The 24,651-nt window shown below is 42.9% G+C and overlaps 1 protein-coding gene across 1 annotated transcript in view; it reads right to left on the bottom strand.

The window, feature by feature from the left end:
• Window positions 1–24,651, bottom strand: part of MIPEP (mitochondrial intermediate peptidase) — a 137,078-nt gene that overhangs the window by 41,588 nt on the left and 70,839 nt on the right. Inside the window, exons 14-17 of the mRNA XM_073662209.1 lie at window positions 21,085–21,194; window positions 20,696–20,770; window positions 20,085–20,204; window positions 629–750 (exon numbers count right to left, since the gene is read on the bottom strand). Coding sequence (XP_073518310.1) covers window positions 629–750; window positions 20,085–20,204; window positions 20,696–20,770; window positions 21,085–21,194 — 427 coding nt within the window. The remainder of the gene's footprint in view (window positions 1–628; window positions 751–20,084; window positions 20,205–20,695; window positions 20,771–21,084; window positions 21,195–24,651) is intronic.

The raw sequence follows: 24,651 nt of genomic DNA, 5'->3' as shown, positions 1-24,651 counted from the left end.
TAGTTTTTATTGCTACCATTTGGCAGTATATAACAAGTATATTGCATTTTGTTTTGTAATGTAAAATGAAAATTCAGGCGTTCCCAATTTTTTTTTTTTACTGCGTAAAATTAATTGTAAAAAAAATTATAAATCGGACTTTTACAGAGATGGCGATACCAAATATGCTTATTTCTATATTTTGTCATTGATTAAAGGGAGGAGTAATCCAAACTTTTATATTTTCTAACTTTTATTTTTCCGTCCCCTTAGGAGACTTGCACATGGAATCATCGGATCACTTGTGCTAAATACGCCAAAACTACAATATTGCAGTATATAGTGAAAATAATGATCATTGAAAGCCCAGTCACAGGTTGTGCTTCAAGGTTGAACACAGATGGCGAAAAAAGGGAGCTTTAGTGGGTTACCCTTTGGCGCCCAGGTACTGCAATTCTCAGGGGCATGTTTTTTGGTGGGGTTTTCCGAGTTACTGCACCATCCTAACATAACACCTAATCATTGTGCATAAATGACATTACATTCATATTAAATTTCTCAATGACATTCATCTCTGCCGTATCTGGATCTGTTACTGTATCTTATACGTGAACACATGATAACCCCAAGAGTGAAATGAAACTCTTACCGGTCAAATGGATTTTTCATGAAGCACTGTTTCCATACCATGGAGGCAACCGCCCGGGACATCAAGTAGGAGTAGTATTTGGCACCATAACCTGCTAGATGACTAAATCTTAGTTGCCAAGCCTGCACCAAAACAAACAGATATTATATGTAAATAGTGATTTTGGGACTTCATTTTTTCTAAAGAAAATGGGAAAATGTAAAGATGAAGTGGAGACTGTATAGATGTTATCTGCTTGATAATGAATGGGGCTGAGAAAGTGTCGTAAGACGGTAGCAAATCAGATGCAGAAAATATAAGATGCCGTATGGTAGTTACAACAGCCGGCAGAAAGTTTTGTGTTCAGGGATGTTGTAAGCTGCTAGTAAAGTACTCGAGACCAACATGCTAGGATCATCCATCAGCCTTAAGCTATAAAGGCATCAGTTTAATGGATTCGGTTGGTGCTCTGTGGCTCTTATACCTATAGTCAGGGAAAGGTGCAGACATTTAAGGGATAACCAAATTTATGCAGTGGGTAAAATTTCTAAAAATGGCTTAAAAATTAATCATGGGATATAAGTATAAGAAAAATATAATTTCTTAATGCATTTCTATTACAAAATTTCCTAGAATTGTGGACACAAAGGACTTGAGATTTTTGAGCATGCACCCTGTTGATTTCGATCTCCGACCACAATCTTTGGAAGGAACAGGGAAAGGACTGCATCGATTTTTACCAGAAAAGTGTATGTGGCAACTACTTATCCCCCTCACTCGAAAAGGTCACATACCGGGAAGCTAAACAGGGTTATCTAATATTTATTGTCCCCATTGGGGCTCACAATCTACATTCCCTATCAGTATGTCTTTGGAGTGTGGGTGGAAACCGGAGAACCCGGAGGAAACCCACTCCAACACAGGGAGAACATAAAAACGCTTTGCAGATGTTGTCCCTTGGGGGATTTGAATCCAGGACCCCAGTGCTGAAAAGCAACAGTGCTGCCTGTTATCACACATATTCATGTAAATTTAAGATGTCAGGACCACAGGTATTCATTAAGACAGGAGCATGATACCTGCCGATACAGTGCAGGTGCCAGTCAGGGGGTGCACTAGGCACCATCTTCTCTGCCGGTTATATTAGTGTGCACTACTTTAGCGACAGCATAGTGACCTCAGCAGCTCATGCTGTCTACTTGGGCAGCGCCACTGATTGGCTGCAGTGCTGTTGATGTGACATCAGTGCTGCAGACAACCCCAGACTCCAGGAGCAATGGAGGAAATACAGTGCAGAACCGTGCCCGGGAGGATGAGTAAAACATAGCTTGTTTTCCTGAAACAAACTGCAGCCAAAAAGGAGGGGTTTACTGAAAACCTCTTTAACTTTTATAGTGCAGAGTTAAGTGATATACGGTAATCTACCATGATAGCAAGTCCCTTACACTCACAGACATGTTCCCCTTTGATTATGGAAGTCAGAGATAAAAAGAGGAATTTTTTTCAAAGCCCAAAGTTTTTTTTCTTTTCTAAGTGCAAAGTTTTTTTCTAAAGTGCAAAGATTTTTCTTTTCTAAGTGAAAGGTTTTTTTCTAAAGTGCAAAGCTCTTTTCTTTTCTAAGTCCAAAGCTTTTTTTTCTTTAAGTGCAGTTTTTTCTTTTCTAAGTCTAAAGTTTTTTCTTTACTACGTCCAAAGTTTTTTTTCTTTTCTAAGTGCAAAGTTTCTTCTTAGTGCAGAGTTTTTTCTTTCTTAGTCCAAAATTTTTACAGAAGTACAGATTTATAAGTAACATGGAGCCTACAGGTGACAGATGGTCAGCACGGCATCCCTGGAATGTATAGTTTTATTTCCATGGTTAACACCTTGTGCCATACATCTCAGGTTAGGTCAGATATAGGGAAACATCCTGTAAGTGGATGAGGGAGGTTGTAAACAGAAATGGACTGCATAGAGAAGATTAGAAGTTTCCTATACACCTATAGTCTATAAAAGGCCAGTGCTACCAAAGGTATGTTCACATGGGGAAAGATAACCTGCATTTTTTTTTTTTTACTAGACTTTTCCAAGCAGAAAATCTGCAGCATATTACTACAATGCCAACAAGGTGAATGAGATTTGACCAAATTTAGTGTAAATATAAAAAGAAATACGGTAAATATCTGCAGTATGCCAATGTTTAGTGTGGATTTCACCCTTTGCCATCCATATTGAGAAAAACTACAATTAACTTTGTCGCAGATTTTTTTTTCTGATGAATCTACATCCTTTGTGGACCCAACATAGAGGCTCAAGTATAGTGAACAGTGGTAGGAGGTGTCTAAGATTAGGAAAAGGACAGGTCAATTTGCAAAAGCAGCAAAACCCTGAGCATAGGCTGCAATACCAGGAATGACCCGCTGACAAAAGTGGCGCCGATTCTGGAATAAAAAGAAAACTTTTTTTCATTTTTTTTTATCATCTTACACATTGATCTTCATAGATTGCTGTACCGTAATGAAGGTGTGAATGTAAATACTTGGACATGACATGTAAGCCACGCTACGGTCCCGGCTGGTGAAAGAGCTGGGCTTTGTTCTGTACCAAGTAGGATACTACATTTCCAGAGAAAAATGAACGCCGGAGGCAGAAGGTGCACCATCAGGTTACATTACAGGTAATACTGGCTCATGACAGTCTATACAACACCGGGCAGATGTAACAAGTCAGGGAAGGGGATTAAGACGTTCCAGCCATTAATTAAGCTGATTTGCTCGGGGCCTGATATGTGCCATGTGCAGATCATGTCGCTGCTTGTTCCCAGTAGCTACATCTAATCATAGTGTGAACTGTGATGTCGATCTTGATGATCGCCCTGACAGCAGAAATGCCATTGTTTCACCTTTAAGTGCTACGGCTTAATTGACCAGAAAAAATAAATAAATAAAAATGTTACGGTTTCCTCCTTGAGCATTAAAATTTCATATCCCTATAAGACCATGATACTTCTCTAAGCTTTGATGGGTCTTCGTCTATGGACACGCACTGGAAGGGACCGGATTGGCAGGATAGTCTCCCCTCTCACAGCATGCAGTTTCATACTGCAGCTGCATCTCCCTCCTCCCGGGCAAAATAAGACTTTTCTTTTAAGCAACAAAGGGAGGTTTGTGAGCATTACCCGAGTCTCCAGGAAAGAGCTGACGATGCGACATTTCCCTAATAACACATTGAACAGTTTTATATATATACATACACACACAGTGGGGAAAAATAAGTATTTAGTCAGCCACCAATTGTGCAAGTTCTCTCACTTAAAAAGATGAGAGAGGCCGGTAATTGACATCATAGGTAGACCTCAACTATGAGAGACAAAATGAGAAAGCAAATCCTGAAAATCACATTGTCTGATTTGGAAAGAATTTTTTTCACATTTCGGTGGAAAATAAGAATTTGAGCAATTACAAAAGTTCATCTCAATACTTTGTTATATATCCTTTGTTGGCAATGACAGAGGTGAAACGTTTTCTGTAAGTCTTCACAAGGTTGGCACACACTGTTGCTGGTATGTTGGCCCATTCCTCCATGCAGATCTCCTCTAGAGCAGTGATGTTTTGGGGCTGTCGCTGGGCAACACGGACTTTCAACTCCCTCCAAAGGTTTCCTATAGGGTTTAGATCTGGAGACTGGCTAGGCCACTCCAGGACCTTGAAATGCTTCTTACGAAGCCACTCCTTCGTTGCCCTGGCGGTGTGCTTGGGATCACTGTCATGCTGAAAGACCCAGCCACGTTTCATTTTCAATGACCTTGCTGATGGAAAGAGGTTTGCACTCAAAATCTCACGATACAGGGCCCCATTCAATCTTTCATGTACACGGATCAATCGTCCAGGTCCCTTGGCAGAGAAACAACCCCAAAGCATGATGTTGCCACCCCCATGCTTCACAGTAGGTGTGGTGTTCTTTGGATGCAACTCGGCATTCTTTCTCCTCCAAACACGACAAGTTGTGTTTTTACCAAAACAGTTCTACTTTGGTTTCATCTGACCATATGACATTCTCCCAATACTCTTCGGGATCATCCAAATGCTCTCTAGCAAACTTCAGACGGGCCTAGACATGTAATGGCTTAAGCAGGGAGGACACGTGTAGCACTGCAGGATGAGTCCCTGCTCACATAGGGTGTTACTGATGGTAGCCTGTATAACGTTGGTCCCAGCTCTCTGCAGGTCATTCACTAGGTCCTCCCGTGTGGTTCTGGGATATTTGCTCACCATTCTTGAGATCATTTTGACCCCACGGGGTGAGATCTTGTGTGGAGCCCCAGATCGAGGGAGATTATCAGTGGTCTTGTATGTCTTCCATTTTCTAATTATTGCTCCCACAGTTGATTTCTTCACACCAAGCTGCTTGCCTATTGCAGATTCAGTCTTCCCAGCCTGGTGCAGGGCTACAATTTTGTTTCTGGTGTCCTTCGACAGCTATCTGGCCTTCATCATAGTGGAGTTTGGAGTGTGACTGTTTGAGGTTGCGGACAGGTGTCTTTTCTACTGATAAGTTCAAACAGGTGCCAGTACTACAGGTAATGATTGGAGGACAGAGGAGCCTCTTATAGAAGAAGTTACAGGTCTGTGAGAGACAGAAATCTTGCTTGTTTGTAATTGACCAAATACTTATTTTCCACCAAGATTTGAAAAAAATTTCTTTCCAAATCAGACAATGTGATTTTCAGGATTTGTTTTCTCATTTTGTCTCTCACAGTAGACACTGTATTTTTATATATATATATATATATATATATATATATATATATATATATATATATATATATATATATATATATATATATATATATATATATATATATATATACACACATATACATATACACACACACATATATATACACAGTGGGTACGGAAAGTATTCAGACCCCTTTAAATTTTTCACTCTTTGTTTCATTGCAGCCATTTGGTAAATTCTAAAAAGTTCATTTTTCTTCTCATTAAAGTACACTCTGCACCCCATCTTGACTGAAAACAAACAGAAATGTTGAAACTTTTGCAAATTTATTAAAAAAGAAAAACTGAAATATCACATGGTCATAAGTATTCAGACCCTTTGCTCAGACACTCATATGTAAGTCACATGCTGTCCATTTCCTTGTGATCCTACTTGAGATGGTTCTACTCCATCATTGGAGTCCAGCTGTGGTTAATTAAACTGATAGGACTTGATTTGGAAAGGCACACACCAGTCTATATAAGACCTCACAGCTCACAGTGCATGTCAGGCCAAATGAGAATCATGAGCTCAAAGAAACTGCCCAAGGAGCTCAGAGACAGAATTGTGGCAAGGCACAGATCTGGCCAAGGTTACAAAAGGATTTCTGCATTACTCAAGGTTCCTAAGAGCACAGTGGCCTCCATAATCCTTAAATGGAAGAAGTTTGGGACCACCAGAAGCCTTCCTATACCTGGCCGTCCAGCTAAACTGAGCAATCGTGGGAGAAGAGCCTTGCTGAGAGAGGTAAAGAAGACCCCCAAGATCACTGTGGCTGAGCTCCAGAGATGCAGTAGGGAGATGGGAGAAAGTTCCACAAAGTCAACTATCATTGCAGCCCTCCACCAGTTGGGCCTTTATGGCAGAGTGGCCCGACGGAAGCCTCTCCTCAGTGCAAGACATATGAAAGCCTGCATAGAGTTTGCTCAAAAACACATGAAGGACTCCCAGACTATGCGAAATAAGATTCTCTGGTCTGATGAGGCGAAAAAAGGACTTTTTGGTGATAATTCTAAGCGGTATGTGTGGAGAAAACCAGGCACTGCTCATCCCCTGCCCAATACAATCCCAACAGTGAAACATGGTGGTGGCAGCTCATGCTATTGGGGTGTTTTTCAGCTGCAGGGACAGGACGACTGGTTGCAATTGAAGGGAACATGAATGCGGCCAAGTACAGAGATATCCTGGGTGAAAACCTCTTACAGAGTACTCTGGACCTCAGACTTGGCCGAAGGTTCACCTTCTTACAAGACAATGACCCTAAGCACACAGCTAAAATAACAAAGGAGTGGCTTCAGAACAACTCTGTGACCATTCTTGACTGGCCCAGCCAGAGCCCTGACCTAAACCCAATTGAGCATCTCTGAAGAGACCTGAAAATGGCTGTCCACCAAGGTTCACCATCCAACCTGAAGGAACTGGAGAGGATCTGCAAGGAAGAATGGCAGAGGATCCCCAAATCCAGGTGTGAAAAACTTGTTGCATCATTCCCAAGACGACTCATGGCTGTACTAGCTCAAAAGGGTGCTTCTACTCCATACTGAGCAAAGGGTCTGAATTCTTATGACCATGTGATATTTCAGTTTTTCTTTTTTAACAAATTTGCAAAAGAGTACTTTATTGAGAAAAAAATGAACTTTTTAGAATTTACCAAATGGCTGCAATGAAACAAAGAGCAAAATATGTAAAGGTGTCTGAATACTTTCCGTACCCACTGTGTGTATATACTCTGCTCAAAAAGTAAAGGGAACACTTAAACAACAGAATATAACTCAAAGTAAATCAAACTTCTGTGAAATCAAACTGTCCACTTAGGAAGCAACACTGATTGACCATCAATTTCACATGCTGTTGTGCAAAGGAATAGACAATAGATGGTAATTATTGGCAATTATCAAGACACCCTCAATAAAGGAGTGGTTCTGCAGGTGGGGACCACAGACCACATCTCAGTACCAATGCTTTCTGGCTGATGTTTTGGTCACTTTTGAATGTTGGTTGTGCTTTCAAACTCGTGGTAGCATGAGACGGACTCTATAACCCACAGAAGTTGCTCAGGTAGTGCAGCTCATCCAGGATGGCACATCAACGCGAGCTGTGGCAAGAAGGTTTGCTGTGTCTGTCAGCGTAGTGTCCAGAGGCTGGAGGCGCTACCAGGAGACAGGCCAGTACACCAGGAGACGTGGAGGGGGCTGTAGGAGGGCAACAACCCAGCAGTAGGACCACTACCTACGCCTTTGTGCAAGGAGGGACAGGAGGAGCACTGTCAGAGCCCTGCAGGCCACAAATGTGCATGTGTCTGCACAAATGGTTAGAAACCGCCTCCATGAGGTTGGTATGAGGGCCCGACGCCCACAGCCCAACACCGTGCAGGATGCTTGGCATTTGCGAACAGAACACCAGGATTGGTAAAGTCGCCACTGGTGCCCTGTGCTCTTCACAGATGAAAGCAAGTTCACACTGAGCACATGTGACAGACGTGACAGAGTCTGAAGACGCCGTGGAGAGCGATCTGCTGCCTGCAACATCCTTCAGCATGACCGGTTTGGCAGTGGGTCAGTAATGGTGTGGGGTGGCATTTCTTTGGAGGGCCGCACAGCCCTCCATGTGCTCGCCAGAGGTAGCCTGAGTGCCATTAGGCACCGAGATGAGATCCTCAGACCCCTTGTGAGACCATATGCTGGTGCGGTTGGCCCTGGGTTCCTCCTAATGCAGGACAATGCCAGACCTCATGTGGCTGGAGTGTGTCAGCAGTTCCTGCAAGATGAAGGCATTGAAGCTATGGACTGGCCCGCCCGTTTCCCAGACCTGAATCCGATTGAGCACATCTGGGACATCATGTCTCGCTCCATCCACCAACGTCACGTTGCACCACAGACTGTCCAGGAGTTGGCGGATGCTTTAGTCCAGGTCTGGGAGGAGATCCCACAGGAGACCATCCGCAACCTCATCAGGATCATGCCCAGGCATTGTAGGGAGGTCATACAGGCACGTGGAGGCCACACACAATACTGAGCCTCATTTTGACTTGTTTTAAGGACATTACATCAAAGTTGGATCAGCCTGTAGTGTGTTTTTCCACTTTAATTTTGAGGGTGACTCCAAATCCAGGCCTCCATTGGTTAATAAATTTGATTTCCATTGATGATTTTTGTGTGATTTTGTTGTCAGCACATTCAACTTTGTACAGAACAAAGTATTCAATGAGAATATTTCATTCATTCAGATCTAGGGTGTGCTATTTGAGTGTTCCCTTTATTTTTTTGAGCAGTGTGTATATATATATATATATATATATATATATATATATATATATATATATATATATATATACACACACATACATACATACATACACATATGAACTACAACATTTCATGCACTTATGCACTATATATTACAGAGTTTAATACAGTCACATATATCAATTTATGCAAATATAATTTATGCATGCCTGAGAGGGTTTCTCTCTCCCTCCCCCCCCAAAAAAAAGTTATAAAGTGTCTCGCCTGTTCATAGAACTCAATCCCATTCACTTTGAGTGGGACAGCAATACTAGAAACAAAGGTTTCTGGGAGAAAACAGACATTTTTTTCTAGTTTTGTACAGTCATTTATAAAAAAAAAAAAAAAAAGCTAGAAAAAATTAAAAATATTGTCCAATGCATCTCACTTTCCTATTGGGAGACAAGTGGTACTGATGACAATGCAGGCAGGTGCCTGCCAGGTAGAGTGCGAGGCGGCAGGTATTGTGCATTCATCATCTGCTCTTCTCCTGAAGTAGTAGTGAGCGGTGCCGGAAGACCTTCTTGGACTTATACTGCTTACCACCTGACCAGATCGGAAGTAACTGTGCCAAACCTACCAGTGTTGAAGCTCTGGAGCAGAGTGCTCTGCCTGTTACACTTAACTCTTCCTTACACCACTGGCTTGTTTTACACTAATATTCCGCAGAAAACAGGGCTGCACATCGTCAATAAACCTTGTGCATTTTATGGCTCCTTTGAAGGCAAGTACTTTTTGAGATGGTCTATTGAGGTGTAAAAAATGTCTAAAACACATGCTGGATGTGGCTCATGGCATGTATTCCCCTACTTGGCACTGACTCCTGGCACTTTTTGAGGAGTGAATCTTCTTGAATGTGTTAGTGCAGAGCCTGACGATTTCCATCTTTGATGATGTTCGGGGGTTGTCCTCTTGAGTATTATTACTTTATTTTATGTCTGTCCCTATAAAAGTATCTTTTACTCCCCTTGTTGGGTCCAGCGATGCCTCTCCCCGGCTCCTTGATGATTGACTGCAGCAAAGACATCACATCTATAGTGCTTATAACTGCTGCAGTCAATCACTGGGCTCAGCGGCTTTGTCAGTGTAGACGGCACGAGCCGCTGAGCCCTGAGATGCCCCTCCTCTGCTCTTCTCCTCTTTGATGATTGGTTGCAGTGGTGATGACACGTACAGTGCTCTAGACTTGATATCACCACTGCAGCCAATCATCAAAGACTAGAGCAGCAACAGATCTGGGAAGGGCAAGTAAAAAAAAAAAAAAAAATGTATTTTATACATCTCTGACCCTATGGTGTATTAAGAATTAGAAGAGGGAAACCCTTTTAAGTCTCATCCATCGCCCCCTTGACGTGCCGAACTAGGTATATCACTCGGTATCTGTATTTCCCTGTAATGACATCACGGCACATTAATAATATGTCATATGATGGCCGGTCCGGTGCCCATCGCTCTTCCCCAATGTTACCGCACTGTTACTCCTCCATTCACCTGATTGTATTATTCTAGTATAAGCTCCATCTCTTGGCAGGACAATCCAGTCTGTCATCACCACGTTATACCGACACCCTCCCCTCGAAGCCTCTTCTCCTTAAAGACGTTCTCTTTTCCACTCGACAAGATACGGTAATTATTTTTACTCCATGTCCTCAGGGTGTTTGTACAAGCAGGTAGAGTTACGTCTCAATCCTCCTATAATTCTCCTCCTGTCAATTACTTCATTTCTTCCAGAAGCCGCTCGTCACATGTTGGAGCCTCGGTGATCAACGTTAACTGATCAGCGACATTAAAGGGGGTAATCACACGAAAAACCCAGAGGAGAGGTTACAGATGTGTGATCCTTGGGGGTCTCCACAATCACTAGCAATCAGATCTCCATCAATCAGACCCTGACTGATGGCCGATCCCAACGATAAGAAATGTTATCTATGGATGTACAAATGTCATCAGGACGCCTTACACCCTGCACCCGTACCTGGGCTGATCCCCTCACATTTATATGACAGCTGTAAAACAACCCAGCATTATCTAACAGAGCGTAATTATACCGCAACTCCGAGATGTCAGTCCATGTAATACCGGTGTGAAAACCGCCAAACCTCCACGTTACATGGCAAGAAGTAATGCTAGTGTACAGAACTTAAAGGGGTATTACCCACCTCCAAAATCCAATCCCATTATGTAGTAGATATAATAATATTAGCAAATACCTCCAATTAGAAATGAAGCATAGTTTTTCTGATTTACTAAATCTCTTTCCTCATATGCAGGCATTGCAGGACCTTAAGTATCCATGGGTATGACCAGTAGCAACTAGCTAACTGTCACTTTATCAATGGTTGTAACCATGGGTACCTAAGGTCCTGCAATGCCTGCACATGAGGAAAGATATAGCGAATCAGAAGAACTATACTACATCTCTAATTGGAGGAACTTGCTAATATTATTATTACACCTACTACATATTGGGATAAGATCTTGGAGATGGGAACACTCCTTTCAGGGGGTTTCCACTCTCAGGAAAGAGGAACCCCAAATCTCTAAAATACCTAAAGAAACAAACAGAGCAGATACGCACCCTTCACGCCGCTGCTCGGGTCTCGGTTTTCTTTTCCTGGAGCAGTGACATCACCTCGACATTCCTGCGATTATCCCCTCCTGTGACTATACCCCTCCGGTCACTATACCCACACCCCCGTCACTATACCCACACCCCCGTGACTCTGCCCACCCCCCGTGAGGGCAGCATGAATCAGGTTCCCTTTAAGTACAAAAATTCTGCTTTCAATACTAGTTAGGAAAAAAACCCCTCAAGGCCCATAATCTCAAAACACTCAGCCAAATAAAGTGTCTCTGAGCTAGAAGATGTGTTTGATTTGGATCACTTAAGTAAACCCAGCGAGAGACCGCGCTCATATTGTTAACAGAGCAAGAGGGAAGATTAAAGGTCCTGTTCACAGCACTTGACTGTTTGTATGAAGCTGTCACAGACACATATAGATGGGAGCGCAGTGTAAATATTTAGGAGGTGTCTACTCAGGGGAAGCGCAGAGGAATTTAGCATCCGATTAACCACTTAGGGGCTCTAGACATAAGCCAGGTGCCGGGGCAATTATTCATCCTTTATGCTATTGTGACTTTCTGGAGGGATCTGCTAAAGCCGAGCCGTTCATCAAATCCATTGCACAAAAGGGAAAACGGCCAGGGAGAAAGACGAGGTGTCAGGGTGATGCATCCTGGGCCAAACACAGGCATCACCTGCGGTGTAATGTGTGACGACTACACAACATACATGGACAGATGTATTTGCTTTTGATGACCACCACGTCAGTATTGCCGACATGGTGCCAAGTAGCCAGAAATCCAAAGTGAAGACCTTAAAGAACGGCATTCACACTTGTCTCCTTACACCCTGGTAACTGTGGCAGGCACATAGTGAGACCTCATACACAGCAGATGAAAATTGTCCAAACCCACCAATGTGGATGAGAATGGCCGACCATCAGATGTGTATGAGGGACTTCCAACATCTGTTGGAAAAAAAAGGATTGGGTAACTGAAATTTTAATGGCCGATCCTTTTGCTTTCACCTGTCTCCCAGTGGGAAACACTGGGCCAAGCCGAGCACCCATGAGTATGGGGACATCTGGAGGGATTACTGCCACCATCTCATGTGCATGGGGTCATCTGGAGGGATTGCTGCCACCGTCTCATGTGCATGGGGTCATCTGGAGGAATTGCTGCCACCGTCTCATGTGCATGGGGACATCTGGAGGGATTACTGCCACCGTCTCATGTGCATGAGGACATCTGGAGGGATTGCTGCCACAGTCTCATGTGCAAGGGGTCATCTGGAGGGATTGCTGCCACCATCTCATGTGTATGGAGACATCTGGAGGGATTGCTGCCACCGTCTCATGTGTATGGGGACATATGGAGGGATTGCTGCCACCATCTCATGTGTATGGGGACATCTGGAGGGATTGCTGCCACCATCTCATGTGTATGGGGACATCTTTAAACTAGAACAATGTGGGAAGGGAAGCAAAAGGCCAGAAAAAGCCATACAGCTGACAAATACTATTGAGATCTCTGCTACTGGAAGTGGAAAAGAAGAACAAAGACAAAACAATTTAAATAATAAAAATATGGGAGGAAGAGAAACCAATCACAAACTAAAATGTTTTTATACAAATGCACAAAGCATGGGCAACAAACAAGGAGAATTGGAACTACTAATGCAGGAAAAGGAATATGATGTCATTGGAATCACTGAAACTTGGTGGGACGATACACATGATTGGAATAAAAGGCTAAAAGGATACAACTTATTTGCAAGAAACAGACTTGATAAACGAGGAGGAGGTGTTGCATTGTATGTTAGAAAAGCGTATATCTGCACAGAGATTGAAGCTTCAGAGACTGGGAGTTCTGTGGAAACTGTTTGGGTAAGAATACAAGGAGAGAACAACGGAAAGGACACCATTGTAGGCATTTACTACAGGCCACCTGGGCAAGCTGAAGATATGGATGAACTCTTTATGTATCAAATGACCAAGTTCTCCAAAAAATATGACGTAGTGGTCATGGGAGATTTCAACTATCCAGACATTTGTTGGGAATCTCTCTCAAGTAAAACTAACAGGTCAAGCAAATTCTTATCCTCTCTTGCTGACAACTTTATCTTCCAAAAGGTAGGGGAGAAAACAAGGGGATCTGCTACTTTGGATCTAATCCTTATAAACAGGGAGGAAATGGTTGAGGAGGTAAAGGTGGCTGGGACCCTAGGAGGCAGCGATCATGCTATTATAGAATTTTGGATAACTAGAGGAGGAAGACATGTGAAGACTCAAACTTCAAAGTTAGATTTTAGAAAGGCAGATTTTAAGAGACTCAGAAAGAGAATAGGAGGGATCCAATGGCTGGATGTCCTTGAGGACAAAAATGTCCAGGAAGGATGGGAAATTTTTAAAAATGAGATTCTCAAAGCACAATCGTTAACAATCCCGAAAAGTAGGAAGAATGGGAAGCATTTAAGGAAACCAGGATGGATGAACACAGAACTTAAACACATGCTAAAAAGAAAGAAAGAAATGTTTATTAAATGGAAAGAGGGAGGCATATCTAAAGAAGATTATAATGCATTCTGCAGATCCTGTAGGGCACGTATCAGGTTAGCTAAAGCTGACAATGAATTAAGGCTTGCAAGAGATGTCAAAAGCAATAAAAAAGGATTTTGGGGGTATGTCAAAAGTAAAAGAAAAGTCAAAGATGCTATAGGATTTTTACAGGATGAAAATGGAGAAATGGTAAGAGAGGATGTTGAGAAGGCCGAACTTTTTAATTCCTATTTTGCATCTGTTTTCTCTCAGAAAGAAAATGTAACATCAACTGATCTTCACTGTCCTTTTAAAGGAATAGAGGAATCCAAGTTATCTGTAAACAGAAAGATTGTGAGGGAATATTTAGCTAACATAAATGAGTTCAAGTCTCCAGGTCCAGATGAATTACACCCCAGAGTACTGAAGGAGATCGTAGAAGAAATTTTAGAACCACTCTCCATAATCTTTGAAAATTCTTGGAGAACAGGAGAAGTCCCAGAAGACTGGAGAAGAGCAAATGTTGTTCCTATCTTCAAAAAGGGGAAGAAGGTGGACCCAGGGAACTATAGGCCGGTGAGTCTGACTTCTATACCAGGAAAGATCTTTGAAAAAATTATTAAACAACATGTATGTAAGTACATGGATAAGAATGAAGTGATTAACCAGAGTCAGCATGGGTTTGTAACTAACAAGTCATGTCAGACTAACTTAATTTCCTTCTATGACAGAATCACTGACTGGGTGGATCAGGGAAATGCTGTAGATATAGTATATCTTGACTTCAGCAAAGCATTTGACAAAGTATCTCACACCATCCTTATTGAAAAAATGACCAAGTATGCAATGGACCAGGCAACTGTTAGGTGGATTCATAACTGGCTTAGTGATCGGACTCAAAGGGTGGTTGTAAATGGCTTCACATCCAGCTGGATGAATGTCTCAAGTGGGGTACCACAGGGCTCCGTCCTGGGACCTGTATTGTTCAACATCTTTATCAATGATTTAGATGAAGGAATTGAGGCTAAACTGATTAAATTTGCTGATGACACAAAGCTAGGAGGGATAGCTAATACTAGAGAAGAGAGAGAGAGGATTCAAAAAGACCTAAATAAACTCTAGCAGTGGGCAGCAACCAACAGAATGGTTTTTAACAGGGAAAAATGCAAAGTACTACATCTGGGCAATAAAAATGAAAAAAGCATATACAGAATGGGAGGAATAGAGCTAAGCAACAGTACATGTGAAAAAGACTTAGGTATACTAATAGATCATAGACTGAACATGAGTCAACAGTGTGATGCAGCAGCAAAAAAGGCAAATACAATTCTGGGATGTATTAACAGAAGCATACAGTCTAGATCACGTGAAGTCATTATCGGTCTTTACTCCTCTTTGGTCAGACCTCATCTGGAATACTGTGTACAGTTTTGGGCACCACATTTTAAAAAAGACATAGACAAACTGGAGCAAGTTCAGAGAAGAGCGACCAGAATGGTGACTGGTCTGCAAACCATGTCCTATGAGGAACGGTTGCAGGATTTGGGAATGTTTAGCTTGCAAAAAAGAAGACTGAGAGGAGACTTAATAGCTGTCTACAAATATGTCAAGGGGTGTCACATTGTAGAAGAATCATCTTTATTCTCATTTGCACAAGGAAAGACTAGAAGCAATGGGATGAAACTAAATGGGAGGAGACACAGATTAGATATTAGAAAAAACTTTTTGACAGTTAGGGTGATTAATGAGTGGAACAGGCTGCCACGAGAGGTGGTGAGTTCCCCTTCAATGGACGTCTTCAAACAGAGGCTGGACAGACATCTGTCTGAGATGATCTAGTGAATCCTGCTTTGAGCAGCGGGTTGGACCAGATGACCCAGGAGGTCCCTTCCAACTCTACCATTCTATGATTCTATGATCTGGAGGGATTGCTGCCACCGTCTCATGTGCATGGGGTCATCTGGAGGGATTGCTGCCACCGTCTCATGTGTATGGGGACATCTGGAGGGATTGCTGCCACCGTCTCATGTGTATGGGGACATATGGAGGGATTGCTGCCACAGTCTCATGTGCAAGGGGTCATCTGGAGGGATTGCTGCCACCATCTCATGTGTATGGGGACATCTGGAGGGATTGCTGCCACCATCTCATGTGCATGGGGTCATCTGGAGGGATTGCTGCCACCGTCTCATGTGCATGGGGTCATCTGGAGGAATTGCTGCCACCATCTCATGTGCATGGGGACATATGGAGGGATTGCGGCCACCATCTCATGTGTATGGGGACATCTGGAGGGATTGCTGCCATCGTCTCATGTGTATGGGGACATCTGGAGGGATTGCGGCCACCATCTCATGTGTATGGGGACATCTGGATGGATTGCTGCCACAGTCTCATGTGTAAGGGGTCATCTGGAGGGATTACTGCCATCGTCTCATGTGTATGTGGACATCTGGAGGGATTGCTGACACCGTCTCATGCGTATGGGGACATCTGGAGGGATTGCTGCCATCGTCTCATGTGTATGGGGACATCTGGAGGGATTGCTGCCATCGTCTCATGTGTATGGGGACATCTGGAGGGATTGCTGCCACTGTCTCATGTGTATGGGGACATCTGGAGGGATTGCTGCCACCGTCTCATGTGTATGGGGACATCTGGAGGGATTGCTGCCATCGTCTCATGTGTATGGGGACATCTGGAGGGATTGCTGCCATCGTCTCATGTGTATGGGGACATCTGGAGGGATTGCGGCCACCATCTCATGTGTATGGGGACATCTGGATGGATTGCTGCCACAGTCTCATGTGTATGGGGACATCTGGAGGGATTGCTGCCACCGTCTCATGTGTATGGGGACATCTGGAGGGATTGCTGCCATCGTCTCATGTGTATGGAGACATCTGGAGGGATTGGTGCCACAGTCTCATGTGTATGGAGACATCTGGAGGGATTGCTGCCACCGTCTCATGTGTATGGGGACATCTGGAGGGATTGCTGCCATCGTCTCATGTGTATGGGGACATCTGGAGGGATTGCTGCCATCGTCTCATGTGTATGGGGACATCTGGAGGGATTGCTGCCACCATCTCATGTGTATGGAGACATCTGGAAGGATTGGTGCCACAGTCTCATGTGTATGGGGACATCTGGAGGGATTGCTGCCACCGTCTCATGTGTATGGGGACATCTGGAGGGATTGCTGCCATCGTCTCATGTGTATGGAGACATCTGGAGGGATTGGTGCCACAGTCTCATGTGTATGGGGACATCTGGAGGGATTGCTGCCATCGTCTCAATGTGCATGGGGACATTTGGGGGGATGACATGACGACACTGGTGGCCACCTGCTTTTCTTCTGTCAGCAATCCGGTTAACATGATCTTGTCAGCGGAGTCATGTGACAATACTGGTTTCTAGGTAATTACAGCCCAACATCCTAATACTACACAGCATGTCCTGCATTCCCCCTGGCCTCCAGTTCTGCCATAGATAAAAGCTTGACAGCCCGTACCAAGAATGGACTAATAGCTACTTTGTCAATATAACACTGGCAGGTTTGATGATGCTCTTCAAGACATAAGTAGTGCAGGGCATTCAGGGTATTATCTATGTTATCAAAAGTTCACGTGTTCAAGAGTATAAATAATAGTATTATATATATATATATATATATATATATATATATACATATACATACACACAGTACAGACCAAAGGTTTGGACACACCTTCTCATTTAAAGATTTTTCATGACTATGAAAATTGTACATTCACACTGAAGGCATCAAAACTATGAATTAATAACACATGTGGAATTATATACTTAACAAAAAAGTCTGAAACAACTGAAAATGTGTCTTATATTCTAGGTTCTTCAAAGTAGCCACCTTTTGCTTTGATGACTGCTTTGCACACTCTTGGCATTCTCTTGATGAGCTTCAAGAGGTAGTCACCGGAAATGGTTTTCACTTCACAGGTGTGCCCTGTCAGGTTTAATAAGTGGGATTTATTGCCTTATAAATGGGGCTGGGACCATCAGTTGTGTTGTGCAGAAGTCAGGTGGATACACAGCTGATAGTCCTACTGAATAGACTGTTAGAATTTGTATTATGGCAAGAAAAAAGCAGCTAAGTAAAGAAAAACGATTTGCCATCATTACTTTAAGAAATGAAGGTGTCAGTGCCAAAAATTGGGAAAACTTTGAAAGTGTCCCCAACTGCAGTTGCAAAAACCATCAAGAGCTACAAAGAAACTGGCTCACATGAGGACTGCCCCAGGAAAGGAAGACCAAGAGTCACCTCTGCTTCTGAGGATAAGTTTATCCGAGGCACCAGCCTCAGAAATTGCAGGTTAACAGCAGCTCAGATTAGAGACCAGGTCAATGCCACACAGAGTTCTAGCAGCAGACACATCTCTTCAACAACTGTTAAGAGGAGACTTTGTGCAGCAGGCCTTCATGGTAAAATAGCTGCTAGGAAACCACTGCTAAGGACAGGCAACAAGCAGAAGAGACTTGTTTGGGCTAAAGAACACAAGGAATGGACATTAGACCAGTGGAAATCTGTGCTTTGGTCTGAGGAGTCCAAATTTGAGATCTTTGGTTCCAACCACCGTGTCTTTGTGCGACGCAGAAAACGTGAACGGATGGACTCTACATGCCTGGTTCCCACTGTGAAGCATGGAGGAGGAGGTGTGATGGTGTGGGGGTGCTTTGCTGGTGACACTGTTGGGGATTTATTCAAAATTGAAGGCATACTGAACCAGCATGGCTACCACAGCATCTTGCAGCGGGATGCTATTCTATCCGGTTTGCGTTTAGTTGGACCATCATTTATTTTTCAACAGGACAATGACCCCAAACACACCTCCAGGCTGTGTAAGGGCTATCTGACCAAGAAGGAGAGTGATGGGGTGCTACGCCAGATGACCTGGCCTCCACAGTCACCAGACCTGAACCCAATCGAGATGGTTTGGGGTGAGCTGGACCGCAGAGTGAAGGCAAAAGGGCCAACAAGTGCTAAGCATCTCTGGGAACTCCTTCAAGATTGTTGGAAGACCATTTCCGGTGACTACCTCTTGAAGCTCATCAAGAGAATGCCAAGAGTGTGCAAAGCAGTCATCAAAGCAAAAGGTGGCTACTTTGAAGAACCTAGAATATAAGACATATTTTCAGTTGTTTTACACTTTTTTGTTAAGTATATAATTCCACATGTGTTAATTCATAGTTTTGATGCCTTCAGTGTGAATGTACAATTTTCATAGTCATGAAAATACAGAAAAATCTTTAAATGAGAAGGTGTGTCCAAACTTTTTGTCTGTACTGTATATATTATATATATATTTTGTAAGGTGGCTGTTAGACACATAGTGAATGCTTAAGTAAAATAAAAAATTATTATAAAATACAGTTTTTCAGAATACAAAAAGACCTTTAATCCAAAAAACAAATACCCCAAAATAGACATATAACTGGTATCACCATTGCAGTAAGGACAAACAAAAATGCATCATTTATCCCACTCCGTTAATGCGCAAAAAAAAAAATCGTCTGTGCTCCAAAATGGTACCAATTTTCAGCTTGTTATGAAAAAAAAACAAGCCTTGTGTAGTCAGAAAAATTACAGTTATAACTCTGAGTACGCTGCAAAAAACTAAAATAAGTCCAGAAGTATTATTTTTTTGTTCAAAAGTGCAATAAAAAGTGATCAAAAGGTCACATGTACCTGAAAATGGGACTAATATAAACTGCACTTTGTCGCTCCATTGTTGGAAAAATGTTACATTTCCAAAAAAATCCTAATTTTTTATTGTATAAAAATAAAACAAAAATACATAAATTTGGTGTCCCTATAATCGTGCTGAGCCACTGACTAAAGTTAACATTTTATATGTAAATAAAAAGCAAACAATTGAAAGTCAAAAAAACAAAAAAAGTAGATTTGGAATGAATGAATGAATTGAATGAATGAGAACCTAAAATTTAGACGTTTATATAAAGTTGAGTAAAAAGATTTGTGCAGACTGGGTCTTGTGTCAAGTCCGGTCTTCCGTGGCAGTCTTCACTTCTGCGGCCGGCATCCTCGGCACCTCTTACTTCCCAGTATTTACTTCTCACACGACGTCATGATATCACAGGGGTTAGTAAGGGCAAGAGGTGCTGAGGATGCCGGGGCTGCAGAAGCGTGGACTGCCCTAATCCGGCTGCAATGGAGGAACGCAAAACTATGCCTCTGCTGGATGCCACCCAATGGTAATCCATCGCCCATAGACCGCCATGTTACACATACATTCATCCTAAAACCTCTTCAATGAATGAGTCAAGGGACTGCGTACTTACTGTATGAGGTATATACGGCAACCCATAGGACAATTCCTGGGTTTCCCTTAAAATGTCTGTTGTTGAGCCCTTTAGAGGGTGTTGTCCATGATAAATTTGGTCCAACATAGAGTAAAAGACCTGGAATACAGAAAACAACAATGAAAGCAAGGCGTCAATCACTGGTCTAGATAGAGGGGTGGTTTTCTCAGAGAGGCGGTCACTGTATCCAAGTAATTAAAGTGAACCTGCTGAACCAGCTGTCCAGTCAGTGTCGAGGCGCGGTTACAGCCACAGCTCACTATGTATGGAGCGGTGACTGAAAGCCGGGGTGACTAAAAGCTGGAGGTTTCCAGGAGGAAGAGAGTTCATTTCCTCCGGAATTTCAGTGCAGCAGCCACGGTGACTGAGAGCCGCAGTGACTGAAGAGCGCCGGCCGTTCCTCTATGACTGAAAGCTGGAGGTTTTTTCCTCCTGGTAGCTGGGCTTTCAGTGTGGCAGCTGCATAGCTTTAGAACGGCACCAACCTCATATCTGCAGGTTAACAGTGTTTTTCTGACATGTCAGGTTCCCTCTAAATATGCCATCTTTGCCATTATTGGCTTTGACTAGTGAAGACTGGATACACTCACCTGGAGCTGCATGTCTGAAGCTACGCCAACCTTTTTGGATTCACAGAGACGAGATACCATAGGTTTAGACAAAGGCTATAACAAAAAACAAAATGTAGACAAGCTTTAAGTATCCTGCATTGGTGGATTGCCCAGAGCTACATTGTTAGGGAAGGCTACACACCACAATTGTAGGGGTAACAATTTTGCATAAAGTTGCTTATTTTTGCATAAATTATTGCAAAAATCTAGGCTTGCTTATAACTCAGGCAATGCCAGGTTTGTTATGTGCACGAGATGCACCAAATTAAGAAGCGGGCACCTCCTAATAGGTCTGCTGAATTATACTCCATCACTCTCACGACTGGCGTATGAAACACTGGTCCTCGTAAATGTCCCCCATAATTTACCTGTCCGGTTTGGTAGTGTCTTGCAAACTGGTTTACGACTCGGTAATCACTAGCAAAGTATTCCATAAGAATAGAAGGCACCTCAGCGAAGTCGGTTGAACATCGGGTGCCTAAAAAAAGCAGAGGTAGAAGAAAGGAAAAATGCAATGTGACCCAATCTCAAACACATGCAGAAGCAGCACAGAATGCATGAGCACATAAGGTGCGTGTCAGGAGGTCAGGCCGCAGGAAGAGAGCATAGGACGTGGCTTGCCCACGGATTACATGCATACAGGTATCTAGGGAAAATATTTGACTGCTGACAGCTTTCTCTCTGGATATTAGTCCATTGTCAGGAGATTCAGCTGTAGGGGGTCCCTGAGAAGAAAACCCTAGCAAATGATAAAATTCTTGCTCTCTGTAGCACCACTAGAGGGAGCCAAGAAGCTAAAGTGTAGTCAGATTTAGCTCCATAAATCAATATAAGCCATGTAACACTACGCTGACATTAGCCTTTTACTGACAGTATTTGCTGCTTTTTGAAGTCTAAAATAGATTCATCTGCTGTTCTACCCCATACAATAAAAATACAGGAGGGAAGAATTAGAACAGATCATGAGCAAACCAATGCACGGGGTTTTCAGAATGACTTCTCTGGATGAAAGAGAATCCATCTTCAAAAAAGGACCGCGCGTTTCAATTAAGTTTTTTATGCAAGCTGTATTTAAGAATATTTGGTGACTTTTTATATTTTCCATTGCTAAAGAATAACAAAACGTTTTTTTTAAAAAAAAAAAAAAAAAGTTTTGTTACGTGGTAGGCAATGTTTAGAAAGAAGTTCAGGCAAAACAGCTTCCCCCAAAAAATTATGTACAGAAAATATAAAAACAGATTAGAAAGTAAAGAATATTTCTTAGTATCTGTCTCTCATTCATATAAAATAGAACAGGTGATTCATTCCCAACTAACACTATTGACCCCCTTCCCCAAAAAAAAACCTGCCCCCTAGAAGTGTCATTAAAACACCCGAAAGACACTGAATTAAGGATTCCTAAAAGACAGAGTGGAAAATATTACATTTCTAAACGTAATGATCAGAAATGAAGATCACACGATCGTTCATATTTGGTAAAAACAGAAAATCTAATAATATTTGCACAGCTGGAAGGAGGTGAACTCAAACCCCCGCTGCTCACACCCTTCACAAATATTAGCAGGGCACTGCAAAACTGGCCCGACATGAAAGCTCAAAGTGTCACTGTGCTGTATGGTGGCTGCCGGTGTCCCACGGCTGACAGCCGTCATCAGGAGAGGCGTTGGTGCTCGGCTCACATCTGTGCCATCGCTAACATGAGCTACCAACATCTGTCCACACTATAGTATGACAGATGCCAACAGCCACAGACGAGCCTTACTGACAAAAAATTGGGGTCTGAAGACACCACTATCCTTGTGGTCAGAAGTGACGACACAAGGGCTTCTAAGCCTCTGACAAGCCCCTAAAAAGCATCAAGGATTGGAGTAAAATGGATTAAATCTGCACTGCCGGCGGAAAAGTGATAGAGTCAGGAATCCAAGAATGCAGTTTATTGGTCAACATGTTTCGAAGTGTCGCACTTCTTCATCAGGACAAATCGCAGCGCTGTGGTTTGTGCTGATGAAGAAGCTGACACTTCAAAACGCGTTGACCAATAAACTGCATTCTTGGATTCCTGACTCTTTATCACTTTTCCGCCGGCAGTGCAGATTTAATCCATTTTACTTCAATCCTTGATGTTTTCATAGCCATGGGTCTGCAGCAGCCTAAGCCTTTTAATTGGTTGTGATCACACAACCCGACCAGTTGCGTATCAATGCCATCATTCTATTAATTTTATCCGGGTAAGACCCTATTGAACTTATTGTCCTTCCAGCTCCATATTCTAACCCCCTAAAAAGGGTATTCTGAAGTTATTAAATTGCTTTAGCTATGCTTCATTCACACGTTTGACTTGCACGTCCGTCTTCTATCAGTTTTTTTTCCCACAGTTAAAACAAGTACCAATAATAGTCTATGGAGCTGTTCACATGTCCATGTTTTTTCATGGCATCCACGTGCCGTCCATATTAAACATTGCAAAGGACTGGAGAAGCTTTGGAATCTATCCATCACTGATAAACCACTGATGGTAAAAACAGACAAGCAGACAAAACACTGATGACACTGGTAACATTTTTTATGTATGTGATTAAACACGGACGCGTGAATGAGACCATAGTTCGACAACATGAAATAAGCAAATTTGCAATTGACTTGCTTTTTCCATCTGCTGTCATCCTCCTGCAATGTGAGTTTTTTTTCACAGTGTACAGTTGGTTTCCATGGAGCTCAGTCACTAGTGCCTGCTCAGTAGTTACATTGCAGGAGAGAAGTTAACTCCTAACATACCAGCCACCTGTATCCAACCCATTTATTTCTAAACAGCAGTTAGAGACTCACCTCCCCCTTCAGCTCAGCTCCTGGCATTCTGCGGTTATAAATATAGCAAAATCACCAGCCTGAAGCATTGGTGTATCCTAATCACAGCTTTCACAGTTTTGAGCCATGTGCTTGTTCAATGGCTCAAAACCGTCCAGCACCTGGACGCAGACACGCCATCCTTTCCCTCCTCGCATAAAAGCAGCCACACCTGGGACCGCTTTTCCACAAACCAGAGACGCAGGAGCGCCCATTTGCACCACAGCCCAGTCCCTCACAGGTTGGCACACACAGGGAAAACAACTAAGTGCTATTCTGGACCTCCTCCTAAACCCCTCAACTATATTTCTGGCACACATCCTCATCTAAACCAATACAAGTAGCGACCTAATGAATAAGGCCTGGTTTAGGCCGAAACGTCTACTGTCACAGTCACAAAAATTGGTTTGATGTTATGCCTGTTAATAAATGAACACTGCAATTGAATCTATGAGTGTGCGATGAACTAATTTCTTGTACCTACTGGGCATTACATGCCCACTTCATCAGCACCTCTACCTTACAGACAGAGTGCACGCTAATTATCTACTCGATTAGTGTTTGTTCTAAAGGCTGAAACTGCTGATATCGATGGGTTCGGCTGACTGTATAATGTGTATGGGGTCGCCGGCCGACTGATCGTCAGTAGAGATGTCGATCAGACATGTATGATCGCATTGTTCTCCTGGAGATAAGATGAAGGGTCAGTCGACTGCTTTCTCATAAGGAACATGGGAGTGCTCGGCCGAACAAGCGCTCATGTGTATGGGATAGTGTGCTGTTTAAGTCTGCACTGTTATATTTGCATATAGAGATAACAGGGCATTTGAACAAAGCACACACTTCAAGAAAGTGAGAGCCATGATTAGAAGAACAGCTTTCCAGAGGCTAGTGCTGGGTGATAGTGATTTTATGAAGGACTAGATAAGAGCCCTGTCAGGAGCTGAAGGGGAAGGAGATGAGCAGAAAACTGCTGTAGAGAAGTCAATGGACTAGAGAGAAGAGGCTACGATCAGGATTAGGAGTTAACTCCTCTCCTGGAACCTAACTGTAACACACACTTGGCCAGGCTTTAGGTGACCGAGCTCCAT

This window comes from Phyllobates terribilis, unplaced genomic scaffold, assembly GCF_046119375.1.
Source record: "Phyllobates terribilis strain yellow unplaced genomic scaffold, ASM4611937v1 Scaffold_2__4_contigs__length_985480577, whole genome shotgun sequence".
In the NCBI taxonomy this organism is placed as follows: Eukaryota; Metazoa; Chordata; class Amphibia; order Anura; family Dendrobatidae; genus Phyllobates; species Phyllobates terribilis.
Note: the sequence above shows the minus strand (reverse complement) of the source record. Positions and strands in the feature narration are given on the sequence as shown.